General features: G+C 35.2%; 2 protein-coding genes across 3 annotated transcripts; one reads left to right on the top strand and one right to left on the bottom strand.

Annotated features, from left to right (window-relative positions):
* Positions 1-2: 2 nt before the first annotated feature.
* On the bottom strand, positions 3-4,374 carry st6galnac4 (ST6 (alpha-N-acetyl-neuraminyl-2,3-beta-galactosyl-1,3)-N-acetylgalactosaminide alpha-2,6-sialyltransferase 4). The gene is made up of 6 exons (XM_077194604.1): positions 4,320-4,374; positions 3,931-4,002; positions 3,677-3,817; positions 3,162-3,571; positions 2,970-3,077; positions 3-2,402 (listed from the first exon to the last, which is right to left on the bottom strand). Exons 2-6 carry the CDS (start codon positions 3,940-3,942, stop codon positions 2,216-2,218), a joined length of 858 nt encoding a protein of 285 aa, XP_077050719.1. The 5' UTR covers positions 3,943-4,002; positions 4,320-4,374; the 3' UTR covers positions 3-2,215.
* Positions 4,375-5,037: 663 nt separating this feature from the next.
* On the top strand, positions 5,038-16,155 carry miga2 (mitoguardin 2). Of its 2 annotated transcripts, none has more exons than XM_077194529.1 (16): positions 5,038-5,122; positions 6,126-6,383; positions 7,253-7,460; positions 8,095-8,210; positions 8,311-8,431; positions 9,108-9,238; positions 9,357-9,474; positions 10,352-10,428; positions 10,519-10,631; positions 11,489-11,561; positions 11,643-11,729; positions 12,555-12,653; positions 13,087-13,221; positions 13,679-13,732; positions 13,892-14,008; positions 15,557-16,155. In XM_077194529.1, exons 2-16 carry the CDS (start codon positions 6,288-6,290, stop codon positions 15,779-15,781), a joined length of 1,770 nt encoding a protein of 589 aa, XP_077050644.1. In that variant the 5' UTR covers positions 5,038-5,122; positions 6,126-6,287; the 3' UTR covers positions 15,782-16,155. The 2 variants fall into 2 exon arrangements, with proteins under 2 accessions (XP_077050644.1, XP_077050635.1); XM_077194520.1 differs by having other exon boundaries at positions 10,322-10,428.
* The last annotated feature ends 3,115 nt before the right edge of the window (positions 16,156-19,270 follow it).

The raw sequence follows: 19,270 nt of genomic DNA, 5'->3' as shown, positions 1-19,270 counted from the left end.
CATTAGATCACGATTCTTGGTTTAATAAATGCAAATGTAAGATATAAATCAAGACCTCAAGTGTCCTCACAGAATGACTTTAGCTGAATCACATATAAACGGTTGGAAACACTGTAAGAATCTCTTAAATTTAAAAACACTTTATTATTATTTTTAAACAAAGTCATTTTAGATGTTTACTGAAAGCACATAACTCATATTAGGCTATGCATTAAATTCAGAGTAGTATAAAAAAGATGACACCGTAAAACCAAATACACGACTGAATATCATCTTATGATATGAATTCATTACGTCACCTTGTTATATATCAATTTACAAACCATACAGTTACATTCCCTCTGGTTAAAACATGTAATAGATAAACATTGATAAGAGAGAAAACCCATACATGCAATATTAGATTATTGAAGATAGTACCATGTGGATCCGTAGTAACATTTTGCACCTTTCAACCTGGACTAAATACAAAAATAAACTTATATAATCATAAAAGCATGGTAACATTTTCTTTCAGCTTTACTGAAAATTCTCAAGTAAAAATAGAGATGTCAATTCTCGGGTTAGGTTGTGATTGTGGGAAATGATAAAATAGTCGAAATAATTTGCAGACAGTATTTATGCACACAGATATGAACATAACAGTACATAGCAGACGATGTTCAGGACAAAATCTATATTTTAATGGTTGAACAAACACAGACACACACACACACACACACACACACACACACACACACACACACACACACACACACACACACACACACACACACACACACACACACACACACACACACACACACACACACACACACACAATAATAATAATAAAGTGCAATGAAAGCAAGACTGATTTTCTTCTTTTTTTCTGGTGAAAGACATACATAAACGACGAAGAAAGCCCAAATATTAAATGGCATGGATTGGATGAATATTTATTGAGTAATCCAATATTTTGTGAAGGGGGGTCATTGAAGGGAGATATTGAGATATTATTTTGATAATGGAAATATGTCTTGTTTTCCTTTATCAAAACAATTGCATAGAACATACCGGCCTGAGTCCCATAAATAACCTTTTTCCAAAGTTTGCATGCCGGTAACTCAAAAAGTATTCTTTTAGATTTTCAACTTATTCTTGGAGCCATATTGAGATCCCAAAATCTTAATATATTAAAGGAATTAAACCATAAAGGGATTTCAAAAATAAAGATACCAAAAGAAAAGTTTGTTAAGAACCAGATTCTAAAAGGATATTAAGACATCTTTAATACTTCTTGAGTTACGGGTATGCAAACTTTGGTGAAAAAATGTGAAAACTGCCTTTTAACCCATTTTTGAACAGTCACCGTTGGTATATAATGCAACAAAGATTGCTAAAGTCAACAGATTTTACTAATAGACCTACCATTCTCTGTGTAAAACTAAAATAATGATGCTGCTGTCCTTCTAAAATCATTTTTACCCCGTTGTAATTTGGCTCCAAATCTCATTTTGACCCTGCTCTACTTGGTTGATTTGACACAGAATGAACCTTTTGTTGAGGAGATGAAAATGTGTGCTGAAAAACATTTTTTTGCTAAGAAATATTAGCAAATCACAGTGTTAATAATAAAAACATTGGTGCCAGTGTTGTGCAAGACGCTTACTAATAAATGGATACATTTATAAATGACTGGCATAAAGGATTTAGTAATCTCTGAATCAATGCATGAATAAAGGGCATGATTCTGCAAATAAGATCATCGCTATGAATAAACAGTCCAGCTCTCTTGATTCATTTGAGAGAAAGACATTTCAATTATTTCTGTTCGATAGAAGAGGAAATATGTGAAGTAAATGTTATTTGACTACCATCATGAATATCCCTAATCCTGAATTCAGATCCTGATCCAGTTCAACCAGTTCAGTTTAGCAGAGATCAGACTAACATAAAAGAAAGAAAAAAGGACACTCTCAATATGATATTAAAATGCAAAAGGCCCATTATTAAGATTATGATGAAGAATGAAGCTTAAAACTAAAGAAATAAAATCGTACCATATAAAACAAAGGCAGAGCAGCACGATTTAAAAGCCAAACCTATTTGGCACCACAGTGGTTTCTGATCCGAGGATAAACTTGCACTGCGAGGAGAAACGATTGCTGAAGACTGACCTACATCTTTACACAAAGCCAGACTCGGTTGAAACCATAGACTATTGCTGATGTTACTATGGAGACCAGTGTGGGTAAACGAAGCGCAGTTTCCCCTGAGACGCCCAGCGGCTGTAAATGAGTTTCTCCGTGATGAAGCGATGGCCGCCCCTCTTGGCGTGTTCATGAGAGCGGTACATGCGGCACTCGTCCACACGGGACGGCTCGTAGTAGTGGTACGGCACGAACGAGTGGTTGGCGAGACTATAATCAAGCCAAAGCAGAGAAGTTAGTGGACTGCATTATGATGAGAAATATTTTAAAAAAGAGACCTGCACGAATGCAGGAAAGCTTAGAAATTTTGCTGACATGGTCCTATTCAAGCCCACAGGATGTCCATGTCAATCAGTAAGATTGTGAAATATTATTACAATTTAAAATAGCTGTTTTCTATGTGAATATATTTTAAAATGTCATTTATTCCTGTGAGCAAAGCTGAATTTTCAGCATCATTACGCCAGTCTTCAGTGTCACACGATTCTCTTTAATATGACTCATTATATTAATTTAATTATTATTGTTTTTTTAATAATAATTTATCAATTTTAAATAATTGTGCCTATTTATATACACTATTTATATATGATAATTGATTAAATTAATGTTCACTTCAAGTAACTAACCCTAAACCAAACCCTAACCATAACCGTAACTTTAAAGTAAATACATGTAGTTTATTATTATGTAACTACATCACCTTATCAACCCATTGATCTTTTATTTTAATTTAGTTGATTTTCCTAACAATGAAACTCAAACAAGTGAACTCACCTGCAGTAAGAGCCGTCGATCATTCCGTAAACCAGAACAGTGTCACACACCTCGAGAGCCAAAATCATGGTAAAAAACCCTGTACTGAGAAATGCCCCCGATTTCATCCTGAGAGAGACAAAGAGATCACATCATTTAATAATATGATAATCCAATGACTTTTTCACATGATATAATAGGGGGGAAACTGACCTGTTTTTGCCTGTTTCGTTTTGAAACACGCCATCACAGTCCTGAACCTTTTCTCTGGTGACGGTGTAGATGTGTGTATGTGGATGCTTCTTGGCCAGCATCACTAATGCATTGAAGATTTTCCCCTTTCCATCCTGCCTCATGTTTTTCTCAGGGCCCCAAATGACGTATCTAGTTTCCGCCTCTCGCCCAAAGAAATATCCCTGCTGACGTAGCAGGTGAGGCACGCTGGTGTGTGAGACGACACGCAGACTGGTTCTGTTCCCCACATCAGCCTCGTAGCCCACGGTGGGCGCTGCGTTCATCCGGATCACACAGTCCTGCTGGTCGACCTCTTGACCCCGTCCACCGCCCAGCATCTGCCCAGAACTGGACACCACGGCACAGCGGCCACAGCGGAAGTCCAGCAACTGAATGCGGATACAAAGTGTTAAAAAAATGCATTATATGAGCAACAGCATGCGTATAGTTTGTAACTAAATTGTATAACGGCTCAAAGGTGGAACGCAACTTACATACGAAGGTGAGCGAGTGTTGGGATGAACCCTCACGTAACCACGAAGACCTGTTTTCATAGCAAGCCCAGTCCTCATCACATGATTGTACCATAGCAGCAGACACACCGAGAGGAGGAGGAGGCAGATCCAATGAAACCTCTGAGGGATGAAGGACGCGAGAGAGAGACACGTGAGCTTCATTCAGACAGAGTCAATAATTAACTATTTTATGACACATTTCCCAGTCATACTATGGGATATGAAAGCAATACCACGGATTTCATTTCCGTTTGAGGCTGAAGCTCCAACCCAGGTGCTCAACTAGGGAGGAAACACCCATTTTCCTGAGAAAGCATGGAAGGAAAATTACTCTAATTCAATCAATAATTCAATGACAGTATGCTCAGTACTATAATAACTTGATGCGATCAATAACCCTTTATTAATATCTACTGTAAGAAACCTGCTGACATCATGATAAACATCACAACCGAACGGCAAATAAATAAAGACACCAATAATCAACAATAAGCAATAAACATGCAGCCCCTTATATAACGTTAATGGTTTTATGTGCCTTAAATGTAATCGGTAATCAATATATGGAGAGCTTGAAAAGAATAAATAACCACATAATTAGCTGTAAGATTAGCCTTCTCACATTTTTTCCTTTGCACGCTGATATTTACGTTCCCACAGGGAAACGCTGTTGTAACTTTAGTTCCGCTTGTGAATGTGGTGATACTGTAACAATAATAATAATATAGGGTATATGACTTAATTTTTTATTTTTTATTTTAAACGAGACATTACATTTAAATGACATGGTAAATATCTCAAATTTTAGAATAAAAAAATCACCGTTTTCAATTTATTATATCATATTCCCCTTTTCATGGTAACTGATAAAATACTGTATTACTATGGGTATTGGTACTACTGTAAGTAAGATTAATAAAATGTCGTTTTGTCATTTTGTGTCATTCCCATGACTGTGGACCAAGTAGGTACTTACATATTTTATCATACAATGTATATTCATCGTAATCCTAATATTGTTTTATATTGTCAATAAAGTATTATTTGTTATATTGTCAATAAATTATTATTATTATTATTATTATTATTATTATTATTATTATTATTATTATTATTATTATTATTATTATTATTATTATTATTATTATTATTATTATTATTATTATTATGTGCTCGGTACAGTACAGTCAGATGTCGGTTTAATAGAATAAAGCTGGAGAGCAAGAGTCGCGTCGCGACTGTTGATGTCATTGGATAATCAACGCTTTGCGTTCCTGCCTCCTCTTTCCCGATTGGTTATCAGTGAACCATCTAAATCCGTTATACGTTTTTCCGCTGTCGCTCAAATCTCTGCCCCGCCCACCAGGAAATCATAGGTTAGTGTGTGCAATGCGGAATGAAAATGTCCTTCCAAACCAGGAGAAAGTGAGTGTGGGCTGCTTTTCAGTATTTCACTTTTAATATTGCAATAAATCTGCTATTATGTGTCTGATCTTATCTATGCTTTAAGCATGTATTAATGTTTATATGACTTAGACACTGTCCTAAAAGAGCCTAGTGTATGAGTGTTGAGCTAAGCTAATGTGCTGCTGGTGTCTAAGGACATGGACACATAGATGGTCAGTTTATATATGAATCAGTATAAATACAGTAAGAATGATCAAATCAGCAAATAATAATGGAATTAATTACCTTAAAATAAACAAGTTTTTACCTGTCTGTGATTTTGTAGTTGCCAGTGACTCCTGATATTGATATATGATGTAGTTGCAGGGCTGTTTGTTTGTTTCTCATCATATACCTTTATATTCGTCAAAAACCACTTTTATTCTGCAGCAGCAGAATTTGTTATGATTCATAGAATTATGTCTTGAACTGTCACACATGGCAGATGAAGGGGTGTGTGATTTGCTTATACTTGCTGCATAAATGTGTCTGTAATTAATGTATTTCTGAATCTGTTCTTTATTTTAAATTCTAATCTATCTATCTATCTATCTATCTATCTATCTATCTATCTATCTATCTATCTATCTATCTCTCTGTCTGTCCACCCATTTTATAGTAATGAAAATGAGTAATCATATATTTTCTAAATAATGCAGAAATCTTTTATATAGAAATAGGCTTAATTTTCTAAATGCAAAAATACAATTTCTTCCTTTCTAGTGTATATGACCCGGTCATGTCCTGACCATTTTTGTTGGATTCACCCTATTATATAGAGACAGATTATTATATAAGATATTTATAGTTTTTTTTTTTTATTGTAGCGTGAGAATGTCATATTATGAGGTTTCTATCTAACTTTCATTTCATTGTGCCAGTATTGACACATATTTTGTATAAGGCGTGTTTCAGTCTGTTTATATAAGCAAAGCTTCTAATCTAAACCACTATAATGATCTGATGTGTTTTGGTCTCCAAGGCAATGAAAATGTGTAACGCTGCAACACTGCGACGTATAATTCCAAGCTCTGTTTGTGGATGAGTCCCGCTGATCTCCAGTCAGTATCACGACCAGCCTAGAGGCCAGAACTGAGTTCCTGCTGGGAGCGAGTCGGATGTGAACGCGTGTGCAGGAGCTGAGATGTCATTCAGAAGTGCAGAGGGCATGTCCATCATGCAGGCCTTGGCTATGACCGTGGCTGAGATACCCGTGTTCCTGTATTCCACCTTTGGACAGGTACACAGCAGAACATGCCTCTGTTTATCTGATCATATAGCCACACAGCTGCTCAATACATACACTACTACTCTATATACACGCTGATGCCACTGTGGTCTTCCAATTTATATAAGTTTTGCCGCTCTGATGACATAAAATAAAGCATGTAAAACATGATAATATTGATAGCACTACCATATTTAGTACATTCAAAAATATGGGTTAAAGATATTACAATAATATTATTTTTAAAAATTGAAAATATTTTCAGTTTACGTTTTAATAATTTTTGTTTTTGTCATTTTTATTAGTTTTTGCTTTTAAATTTCTTTTTATTCAGCTATTATTCATTTCTTTTTATTTCAGTTTTATGTTTTTTGTGTGTGTGATTTTAGTACTTCAACCTTCAACTTATTTCAGTTAATTGCCCAGGCAATGTTTCTAATTTGCATTTAGAAATTTAGTTTAATTTAGGTTTTTAAGTTTAAGATTTTAAATCTAATAGTTATATCTTATTTTATTTCAGATTTACCAAAAATAGTTTTAGTTAACAATAATAACACTGATTTTTACATGTTTTTACACTTAATGAAACGGTTAAAATAAAAAGATTTATTTATGCAGTTATTCTTGCATTGTCATTCCCTTTCCCCTGGCTGAGAAACGTTTAGATTAAATGGATTAATCATTAATCTGCTTTAGAATGCAACAAAACTCTTGCAGTTTGTTGATGTTTTCAGTAATTTTGAGTAGTTTTTTTTATTTTTTTAAATAATGAATGCAAAGCGAAAACAGCCAATAACTGTTTCTTGTTTTCTTTCCACCTTTTGCCTTTTCCCATTCTGGTATCTCTAATTCCTGACTCAATCTCTCTGTGTTTCCCTCAGTCTATATTCTCTCAGCTGAAGTTGAGCCCTAATCTGAAGAAGGTTCTGTTCGCGACTGCGCTGGGCAGCGTCGCTCTGGCACTGACCGCACATCAGTTAAAGAGACGGGGCAGGAAGAGGAAACAGGTGGTCGGTAAAGAAGCACAGAAACCAGTGGGCATCCCAGATCAGCTGCTCCGAACCAGCCGGCCGGCATCGCTCAAGAGAGGTGAGGATGAATGAAGTGCTCAAAGATTTACTCATTTAAACATTTACTGCCACCTACTGGCAGTTTTAGTTTCTTAATTAGAGTATTACTTAGTATAATACTAGTATAAAATATAGTATGTATATATATATATATATATATATATATATATTAGAGTATATACCAATTAAGATGCAGCAGCTGAAAAAAAAAATCATGGCTGTTGTAGACTAAAAGTTTGTTGAATAATAAATTCTTATGTTGCTAATTTACTAAGTCATTTTTGTAATGTATGCTTTTCTCATTTAACACAATAATAACTTTAAATTATCTTTTTTTGGGGGTTAATTTCTCAGCCAAATTTGATGTGCAATTAAACGGCACATCGTGTAATTAATTAGATAAAAAAATGTAATCGCTTGACAACCCTAATATATACATTTTAGTCAGGATTTCAAACAGTCGTGAATTATTTTTTGTGACCATTTTTATCAGGCTACTTTGAGTGAATGTGAGAGTATGATTGTTTACTAAATCTTTTATTTTAAAAGAAAAAATAAATTCCATTTTTCATGGTCACCTGTAAAATGCTATATACAAAAAAACTTGATTATTTTTTTCTTTTTGTTTACATATGTTCATCATCTGTTTTCAGGTCCGGCTCCGGGTCGGCAGATGATGAGTCCCAGCACCCGCAGTAATGACACGCTCAGCGGCGTCTCATCTCTCGCACAAAGCAAACACTCGAGCTCTTCACACAGCATCGCCTCTGTGCGTAAACCTCACCAACACAAGCATTGTCTACCTGTTTATTTGTCAACAAAACTTCTGTTGAAAGGCTTTTTAACCGTTTGGTTTGAATCTGCCTCAGATGCGAGTCCCCTCCTCTCCCAACCCATCAGTGAACACTGGGATGCCGTGGGAGGCGGAGCCTGTGGCGGAGGAGGCGGGAGTCGGAGAGGATGCCAATGCTGAGAACCTGTATCTCATGGGTAATGTAGTATAACTAAATATTATGTTAACATTTTGCTTGTAAAATGTTTTTGTGCATCTTTCTTTAGAATAACACTTTTCATTCTTATCTAATGCAATGACATTCAGAGACTTTTAAGTGTTAATCAATCAAAAGTTTGGGGTCAGTGCGATTTTATTTTTTTAAATCAATTTATTTATTTATTGTGTTTTTTTGTTTTGTTTTTTAGAAATTAATACTTTTATTCAGCAAGTACGCATTCAATTGATTTAAAGTAAGAATAAAGACATTTATAATGTTGCAAAATATTTCTATTTCAAATTATAAAAATTTCATAAAAATATGAAGCAGCACAACTGTTTTTAACATTGATAATAATCAGAAATGTTTCTTGAGCAGCAAATCATCACATTAGAATGATTTCTGAAGGATCATGTGACACTGAAGACTGGAGTAATGATGATGAAAATTCAGCTTTGATCACAGGAATAAATTACATTTTAACATATATTCACATAGAAAACACTTGTTCAAAATTAATGAATATTTGTAAAAAAAAAATTGTATAGTAATATTTCACAATATTACCGTATCTTTGATCAAATAAATGCAGCCTTGGTGAGCAGAAGAGACTTCTTTAGGTGTAGAGATGTGTGCAGCTGATGGTGGTCTTCTTTCGTCTCTTCCTCCTGCAGGTATGGAGCTTTTTGAGGAAGCCCTTCGGAAGTGGGAACTGGCTTTAAACATCAGACACAGAGATCCCTCCGGTGCATCTGGCTCCAGCAGTCTCGCCCCACAAGGGTCAGAACTCGTTGAGCGTCATTCGGTAAATTTCATAAACATAACTACATAAGGAGCTACTAAGTAAAATATCAACAATCATGTGTTCATCTCACGCTCTTCTTCACTGTGTGATTCCTGTACAACTGCAATTTGATTTTCAGCCTGAACTTCATAATCACGAGTTTGCGGAGAAGCTGGAATCTCTGCTGCACCGAGCCTATCATCTACAGGAAGATTTCGGCAGCACCATCCCACCTGACAGCCTGCTCGCTGATCTGGGTCAGACGCGCACAAACACATACAGGGTTGCCAAATATCTTTTGTCTAATGCTCTTACAACAAATAAAAAAACACCTGAAAATAAATCTGCTCGTAGGATTTTCACACCAGCGTGGGACTTGATTTGTTCAAAACATTTTTTTAATAGATTGAACTGGTATGAAGCATCAGGATCAGATTGCTTCCCGCACTTTGCGTTGTGATCAATATAGAGCTCTTTACTGTGCGTTTGTATTGCAAAGAGAAATAGATGCAGGAATTAAGACTAAAATATGCATATTGATGTAACAAAATATACTCAAGAAATAATTTTTAACTATAATCTTAATAAAGATTCATTTTTTACCTGTAATTCGTGTAGTGATTTTAAAAACTGTGGACAAACAAGTTGTATGTTGTAACACAGGTAACACTTTACAATAAGGTTTCATTTGTTAACATGAACAAACAATGAAAAACACTTCTACAGCATTTAATAATATTAGTCAATGTTGACCTCAGCATTTACTACTACATTTTTAAAATCTAAAGTTGTATTTGTAGTTGTGTTTACTAATGCTAATCATTTAACTCACCCTTATAATGTTCCAAACCTGTATGAGTTTCAATAAAGAAGATATTTTGAAGAATGTTGGTAACCAGATAGTTGACGGTAGCCATTATCCAACGTATGGATGATTTACAGTATTAAGATGAAATTAGAAATTAAATTATTGGATCATAATTGAGCAATGTGTTTAATTCAGTCATCAAATCTCACTCCAGTCTGGCAACAAAAGTTGGCAACCCTGCTTTATGTCCCCTGTGTGCTGATTGTAGCTTACTTAACAAAGTAGTTTGTGTGCAGAGAGTGAAGGAACGCTGATTCTGCCCACAGTGGGAAGCTCCCATCCGATCCGAGACGACGATGCCACGACAGTCACGTCGGACGACTCGTTTTTTTCTGCCGCTGAGGTCAGGACACACACACACACATGGGTGTTAACAGACACGTGCAAGTTCTCCAGCATGTATATGATGTCACTTCCTTCTTTGTCTCTATAGTTGTTTGAGACGTTCTCACTAGAGGACACGTATCATTCGCTGAAGCCAGCAGCTCTGTACGAAGAAGCATTAAGTTTAGTGAGAGATGGAAATGTGACCTGCAGATCACTGAGGTAGTGTATACTACACACTGCATATTAACAACATAAATACTACATACTGGCATCGTGAACCCTAAAATATATTAAGTTGGATTGGATATATATTATATCCCACTTTATCTGTGTACATACAGTAAACCATGTAAAGCCATATATATACTATATAGCAAATCTCAACTGCTTGATTTTTATTGCAAAATGTAACTGTATCATCGCCCAGCTCTTTATATGAAGTAGGATATATATGTTAAAACTTTATCTACATGTATACTCGCGTAAATCAATACAGTATACTCGCCTAAATCAATATATGCTATGTGTCAAATCTCATTTGCTTGTATCGTAGCAAAATGTAACTGTTTTATCACCCAACTCTAATTGACTAAAGGTATGAAGATATTAAGATATAAACATTAACATCATGATTTTCTGTAAAGCTGATTTGAAACAATGTGTATTGTAAAAAAAAATAAGCTAAAGAAATACATTTGACTTGACTTAAAACTTTTGATTGACTTTTCCTCCCTCAGTAACTGTTGAAAATGTTGAATCTTGAAAAGTCACAAAATGAGCTGTTAATAAATCATTTTATATATATCAATACTCCCAGTTTCTGTTAATGAAATAAATTGCTGCCCTTCACAATACATGCTAATGAATGAATAAAACAATGAATATTAATATCCTAAACCCAGCACTCCATTTGCATTCATTCTAAAATTAGATTGGAGCAAATGTGCTACTGCACGTATTGTACAGATGTTCCCCTCACACATTCTCCTCTGGGATTTGAGGATTTCTATGTTCGCTCAGGGAGCAAGGGCTGATGGGAACACTCACTCTGTCATTTTTGTTCCTCTGTTTTACAGAACGGAACTTCTGGAGTGTTACAGCGATCAGGACTTCCTTGCCAAATTGCACTGCGTTCGACAGGCCTTCCAGGTCAGCGCACACACACATGATCACACACACACACGGGAACGGGCTGTTGGTGAGATCTGTGTGTGTTTGTTGTATCTGTAGGTGCTACTGTTGGATGAGAGACACAGAATGTTCTTCATGGAAACAGGGAAGCGGATGATATCTGGACTCCTGGCCAAAGCCAACAAGGTGCTTTAAAAAATGTTTTTAAAAAAGAATTCTGATTCAGATTAATTAAACTTAAAGCTAGGCTAGACAATGCTTTTCATAAACAATTTTTTGTTATACTGGTTGAAACTCTCTTCACATCCTGATAGCTCTGCAAAGTTACAAAGTCCCTCCAGCGGGAGTTATTCACTATATCAGTGTCAGTGTTTCTGAACTCCCTGAAACAGTGTAGTCTTGAGCTTTCTTCCAGGGAATGACCATGTTACAATATTCGTCATTTTAAATAATTAATAAGCAGAATAAAGGGGCGGGGCCTGGTTTAGTTAGTTAGTAGTGTGTTGATATTGGCGGTTATGGTAAGGGGGCAGGGCATTTTCCAAACACACTCGAAACGCTTGACCAATCACAGCACACTTCTCCAGCCGACCAATCAGAGCACACTGTGCTTTTCAGAAGGAGGGGCTTCATAAGGACAGGAACTAAATAAAGCGTTCTAGTAGAGCCCAAAAACAAAATCAACACTTTGTAAAAGGGCATAAGAGGCTCCCTTTAACTGTAATGTGACATTTTTTAATGAAACTGAGTATACAGTGGTTAATAATTTAAGTATGTAATAATGCATCTATATTATTCATGAGAAGTATGATGTTATATTATTGGTTATAATTATTATTATTAACCAATTACTGGAAAGAAAAGTTGTTTCAGAAGTGGATAAAGTTACTACACTTCAATGAAAAATTAAGAGATTGTAATTAATGAAGTAATTTTCAAATTTTATGTCTGGATTTCTTTATTTGAAATTAAGGTTTCATCATCTGCTCTTGAATGTTTTTGAATGTTTAGAGTCCAAAGGGGTTTCTGGAGAGTTATGATGAAATGTTGCAGTACACGCAGAGAGAAGAGACGTGGCCAGTCACCAAGATGGAGCTGGACGGACGAGGGGTGTGTCTTATTTTCTTCTATTTATCTGTCTGTCTTTCTGTCGTTCCTTCTTTTTCGTCCATTTCCATTGGCTAAACAACATCCTGTGTGTTTAAGTCGGATTTCCAGCAGTTATTGCAGGTATTCTTGTCTATCCCAGTGTTGTTTTTGTTAACTAAAACCTAAACCATTTAAAACAAATATTTTCAGTAATTGAAATAAAATACAAAGAAATATTAGATGACAAACTTAAAAAAAACATTTAGTACTAAAATAAGTTTTCTTATTTCCAAAAATGCATAACAAAACTACCAAAACAAACAGTAATATAAAAATAAAAGCTAATTCTAAATATAAATAAATACTACAATATTAAATAAATGATACTAAAATAACTTGACTTCCTGACTCTTTGTTTAGACTTACAGAATTCTGACCTTTGATTGTGCTCTAGGTGGTCTGTATGAACTTCTTTGACATTGTGCTGGACTTTATCCTGATGGATGCGTTTGAAGATCTGGAAAGTCCTCCGTCTTCTGTGGTCGCGGTTCTGAGGAACCGATGGCTCTCGGATAGTTTCAAGGAGACGGTACGAAAACATTGCAGCTCGAGTCCAAACATATTGGATCTACACGATTGAAAATAATGGTTTTGTTTCAAGCCAAAAAAGGATCATGGGATAAAAAGAGAAGTTTTCATTCTCTAGTTCTCTAGTAGTCTTCAGAACAATCTATGTTTTGGTGCTTTACAGAACCCAGAAAACAATAGGCTTATACGGACAACCTATAATAACTCTGTTTTAATTGGAACCATATAGCAACCCAAGAATCCTAAAAAGTCAAACACTGGTTCTTGATAAGAAGGGGGTTATTTGCTGAAACTAAGATGCAATTAGAGTATTGGTAAATTCTATACATTTAGATCTTTGGGAGGTTTTCCTTAAAGTTTTTCATAGTGTTTTTTTAAGGTCTATATCTATAATTTCTGTGTCTTTGTATTTCTTAATTTCTGTTTTATCTTTCTGTGTCTCTCTCTGTTTATATAAGGCATTGGCTACAGCCTGTTGGTCTGTCCTAAAAGCCAAAAGGAGACTCCTAATGGTGAGTGTTAAAAACAAAACATCCAATTTGTGTTCAGATCTGGAAACACATCTGATCTACATTGCTTAGTTTGAGGAATCATATCTGTAGCACAAACTGAGTTAGAGTTTCATAGATTCTGACTTTAATAGTATTGCTTGTTTTGTGTTTGTTCCTCAGGTTCCTGACGGCTTCATTGCTCATTTCTATGCCATCTCTGAACATGTGAGTCCAGTTTTGGCTTTCGGGTTTCTGGGCCCCCAACAGCACCTCAGTGAGGTGTGCACCATATTCAAGGTAAGACGTTCTCAGTGTTCTCCTCCACACTCCTCCGTTACACCTGAGATAAACCTCGCAGTAATCCAGGAACAAGTGTAATCCAGATCAGCACATAATCTGATGCTAATCTGATCTCTGTGACACTCTGATGTCTTTGAACAGATTATTGTAAAAAGATTCAAAGTTGTAGGAAGGAGGAGACGGGAACCGGCGAACAATTAAAGACTTTTAATGATAAAATAAAATAAATACAAAACAAAAGGATCCGGCCAGCAGCCCCTCGCGGACGACTGCTGGCTACACAAAACAGAAACAAAACACAACATAAAATCAGGCCTGTTCCTCTCTCGATCTCCAGCGCCGTCGCTCCTCCTTTTATGCTTCCGCTCCTCCATGAGAGATGCGAGACCGGTGCGCCTCACAGGTGACGTTCATTATCACTCACGGCCCTCGGCCTTGTCCTGCTCGCCACAATCATAAACCCTGTCTGTAATTGTATATACACATACATGCATACAATCATATATATTTATATATATACAAACACACACATACGTTGGCACTCCTACTGAGATGATTACATTTTCTATCCCCTAACCTTAAACATACCCATCACAGAAAAATTAAAAGTTATGTAAAAAAATGTAAATGTTTATAGCATGTCCTCATAATGTTGGGGGCATGGTATGAAAACCTGAATACACACCACAATATGAGTACTTTTGGGTCCTATAATAATGAAGGTCAAACATATAATATAATAGAGGCCCAAAGAAATATTTAGAGACTTGGGGAAGACTTATTGCAGCTTTGGATTAGAAAGAAGTCTCTAATGCTCAACAAAGATGAATTTATTTGATCAAAAATAATGTAATGCATTAATATTGTGAAATATTCTTACAATTTTAAAACAAGTGTTTTCTATGTGAATATATAGTAAAGTGTAATTTATTTCTGTGATCAAAGCTGAATTTTCAGCATCATTACTCCAGTCTTCAGTGTCACATGATCCTTCAGAAATCATTCTAATATGATGATTTGATGCTCAAGAAACATTCCTGATTATTATTGTTGTTGAAAAAGGTTGCTGTTTCATATTTTTGGGCAAACAGTGATATATTTTAGTATTCAGTATTCTTTGATGAATATAAATAAATGTTGTCTCGTTATAAATGTTTTTTTGTCACTTTTCATCAATTTAATGCATTGCTGATTAAAACTATTATTTTCTTCTTAAAAAAAAAAACAATCTCTGAATGTCATTGCATTCGATAAGAAATTATCAAAACAATTGTGATTTATTGTACATACAGATACACAAACACATTTTACATGCAAAACATTTGACAAGATTAAGTTTGTCTGGTTGGAAATGCTAAAACAATAGTGTTGAACATGAATAAATTCAGTATTGTTTGTTTGTCAATAGTGGAATATGTTGATTTACACCTGTGGTTCCTCTGTTTCGGACACCTTTGTGAACTTGAGAACTGACTTCATATATCCACTAAAACACCTACATGATTATATCGAAGTTCATTTCACGTTCTCCTTTGATCTCCACAGCAACAGATCGTGCAGTATCTGAAGGACATGTTTGACCATGATAAGGTGCGTTTCACGTCCGTCCCGTCTCTGGCCGAAGACATCCTCAGTCTGTCCCACAGACGCGCAGATATCCTGATTGGTTACCTGGGCATTGACAGACTACCTGAGACCAATGGAAGTCTACCCAAGAGCCCTTGCCAAGCCACCAGCGGGCATGCAGACGTCAGTGAACAGCAAGACTGAGGTGCAGAATGCTTGATGACCTAATCTAGTTTTGAAAGAGCCCAGGTCCTCGGTCTCATTTGTCTATTCTTCATCAACATGACTGTAAAGAGTTCGCAGAACTGCATTCGTTTAAAAGGCGTTACTACTACAGTCCAGTTTCATCGAATATTTAGAGAGATAAACCACTACAGACTCATCTGAGGTCAACCGATGCCTTTCCTTGCAAATTTCTGTTTGCCACTGAATATCCAGCGCTGCTATGTAGACACCTCAATTTTAAGAACTGGGATTCGCCTTGATTGATGAATGCTTTGGAAACAGATTCTTTCTGAAACCATTGAAAAACTCGCCATGATCTGAAGGAAATGAATAAAAAGCATCTTTTAGCCAAACAGTGCAGCCTTGTTTTGAGTTGCAAATCTTCTCAATCAAACCCACACTGCATCATTTGATGCCTTTTTTGTTGAAAATCGTGCTTTTTTTTTTTTTTTGCCTGGTCGGTTTGCAGATTATTAAGTATAAACGCGTGTTGTTGAAGTTTATGCTTGTGCCAATGGCCACATAAAGTCTTGCACTGAACACAATGAAGAGGGAGAATCAAGACAGATTTATGAACTTTAGTGTAAGTCTGTCAACACATTTTAGATGTGAAGGCAGTTTGAGGGATTTAAAAGAGAGACTCACACAGGAAGTGCGTCATTATAACAGGATGTAGCGGTCAGATCACATTAGCTGAGCTCACTTATGTCCTCTGAGAGTTGCTGTAGCCCTTGTGGTTTGTGCTGTTGGTTTATTCTCACCCTCACACAATATATCAGTCACAATGTTCATCAGAGCGGAAGCCTCTGATATTTTTGTTAAAGAAATGTAGCTGTTGGTGTGTTATTTTTTTCTGTCATCATATTTCATTCTTGATTTATACATCTTGTTTTGCCCATCAATATTCAGGCTTGCTGGTAGACTAAAATGGCTGATTATCTACTTTTCTATTATATAGATATTCGTTATGAATTATAAATATAATACATCAGTGGTATTGGATCACATAAGTCACAATTATAGAGCCGTCACAATTACTTGAGTACGAATGATCAACATCATATATGTGGCAAAGAAATGTGCTTTATACTTTGTTTTTTAGTGAGTTCAAGCTTTCCCGGTCCAGTTATTAAATTCTATAAACTGCATCTGTGCCATTACGATAATTTCAACGACTACTTCATTTTGTGAAAACAAACAAAAAGATACATTGACAATATTCCGTTACAGTTCAGGTGAATGTTGAAACTTACCTAATAGACTTCAATTAAAGTGGATTTTTTTGGTTTGTTTTTGAGGGACAGTATTTAATTATTATATACTATTTAATTATATTATATAATTTTTCGTCAAACACGATTTGACAGCCCTAATACACACACGTGTGTGTGTGTGTGTGTGTGTGTATGTATATATATATTTTATATATATATATATATATAAAAAATTCTGTGGCAGTGGCACAGATGCTGTTAACTAGTTTAAATTGTATCCAACCCATGGTAAAGTTTAAGTCTTTTGATTGGTCTGTCATATGGTAATACATTTTACCTGCAATAACGTATAATATCGTCAAACAAAACGTGCTAATTAAAGTGTTAATAATTTTATATAAGGACAATTCTGGTCATTTTAAAAGGAATGCTCATGAAATGTCTAAAACAATCGTAAAAGTCACTGAGCCTTGACAAAACTTGACCGTGTTGATTAATTGTGCAGAGGAGGCATTTGAAAAATTAGATATTAAAATCATTATAGTGTTTCTTTTGTCCTTGTATTGACTTTTTAAAACCCGCCAGTGTTGGGTGTATTGCACTTTATATGGTAAAAAAAAGATGCAGATGTTAATTTTCTCTATTTTTATCAAAATATACAGTTGTTAAGTAGCTTATGTAGTGCATTTGTAATATTTGTTTTCTGTTTTCCTTTTGAATTTAATCTTGTTGGACAGATTTATAATTTATATGAAAACTGAAATGAAAATCTATTTAAAGGTGCAAACGTGAATGGATATGTTTTTTTTTCTCATAAAAATAATGGAAAAATACCTTATTTATATATAGTATAAATGATATACTTGAGAGGTCAAAATCAGGGTTATGAGGGGTTCGTTGTCTTGTGCCTCTGTTTTTATGGATATATTTTTATTTGTCTTTATTAAATACACACGTGCATTCATGCTATTAGATCTCTGCACTGCTTGAATTAAAATAATACTTTTTTGTGACTCAAAACCATTTGCACCAACTTAGATGCAAAGATATAATTCTTGCCAAACTCATCTTTATTCCTTTGATATTAATTATTGTTCATTGGATAACCAAGATTGTGCACCTGAAATTTTACTGTTAAATATGGTTTTCTACAAAAACGGAAGATTGATTTTATTTTCATGTTTGAAACTTAGTGCAGCAAGTCCAGAATGAAGGCATATAATTGAGATGGAAAATGCTTGATTTCATATCATTCCAAGGGGTTTTAATGAATAAACTTTCCAACACAGGGTTTAATCTGTTGCATGTGGTTTGGAAGAAGACCTCATGAAATAATGTTTCGATCTGCGCTGCTACATCTCTATTCTTTATAATTGTTACTTGTGTCTGTCTCCCATTTTGGTCGCATTGATCCTTCTAAAGATTATTGATATTTGATGTGATTATTAAAGATTCACTATTGTGCTAAAAGAGTTACTGACTGACAGTAACATATGCTCTGATTTGTATTTTAAGTTATGGTACAGTTCCTGATTGCTCCAATTGATGTGCTGTTTCTCATATATTAACTCAATCAAAACAAAGCACCAAGTAGAAGAGAAATGACAGTGTCTATATGGAATTGTATGGGAATGTTTTTATTGAACGGGGTTGTTATTTCACTGCTGTATTCTGCACCCAGATAATTCAACAACACTGTTTTATGTCTAATATGTTATAATTGTGTCTAATGATGGCCAAAGAGGACGAACCGCATGGTGGAAACAACTTGTGTTTTTATTTCCTTGAAACTTTTCTTGGTTGTGTGTTTTTATGTTCTTCAAATGCCTTTTTGTTCTTACAAATTAATGGCGTTACAATCATTGTATTGGTTTATTATTGAAAACTGTATTGTCATTTTGCCTTCCCTAGCCAACATAAAGTCTTTCTTTTTTTCTATCTGTCTTTTAAACGTGTCATTACTGACAAATCAAATCCTATTTATCTTCTGACCACTTCTGAAACAGTGGTCACTAGAAGAAACCTATTGAATATGACCTTTGATCCAATGCTTTTTAAAAAATTTAGTTTATTTGTGCCTGAAAGGGCCTTCAGACTTCTGCAGTTTTATTGAAGCTCAAAGCATTTCTAACTAGTCTGAGCATTTATGCGATATTTGAATTAACCATAAGATTTCTATTAGCTATACAAGGACTACAACGGTTGTCCAATTAATCAAACGTGGTAAACTCACATCCTTGAGAGTTGTGGCATT

The sequence above is a fragment of the Siphateles boraxobius genome, unplaced genomic scaffold (genome assembly GCF_051911475.1).
Source record: "Siphateles boraxobius isolate OS27281-9 unplaced genomic scaffold, OSU_SipBor_1 11, whole genome shotgun sequence".
Classification (NCBI taxonomy): domain Eukaryota; kingdom Metazoa; phylum Chordata; class Actinopteri; order Cypriniformes; family Leuciscidae; genus Siphateles; species Siphateles boraxobius.
The sequence above is the reverse complement of the archived record's forward strand: the minus strand, read 5'-3'. Positions and strand labels throughout refer to the sequence as shown.

Bases quoted from the DNA above. Each gene is read 5' to 3' on its own strand.
- st6galnac4 (XM_077194604.1), bottom strand. The intron at 3,078-3,161 runs GTCAGTTTCCCC...TGTCTCTCTCAG, and splicing joins AACGAAACAGGCAAAAACAG to GATGAAATCGGGGGCATTTC. The intron at 2,403-2,969 runs GTGAGTTCACTT...GCTTGATTATAG, and splicing joins ATCGACGGCTCTTACTGCAG to TCTCGCCAACCACTCGTTCG.
- miga2 (XM_077194520.1), top strand. From the start codon at position 6,288: ATGTCATTCAGAAGTGCAGAGGGCATGTCCATCATGCAGGCCTTGGCT. The intron at 8,432-9,107 runs GTAATGTAGTAT...TTCCTCCTGCAG, and splicing joins TGAGAACCTGTATCTCATGG to GTATGGAGCTTTTTGAGGAA. The intron at 11,730-12,554 runs GTGCTTTAAAAA...TTGAATGTTTAG, and splicing joins TCCTGGCCAAAGCCAACAAG to AGTCCAAAGGGGTTTCTGGA.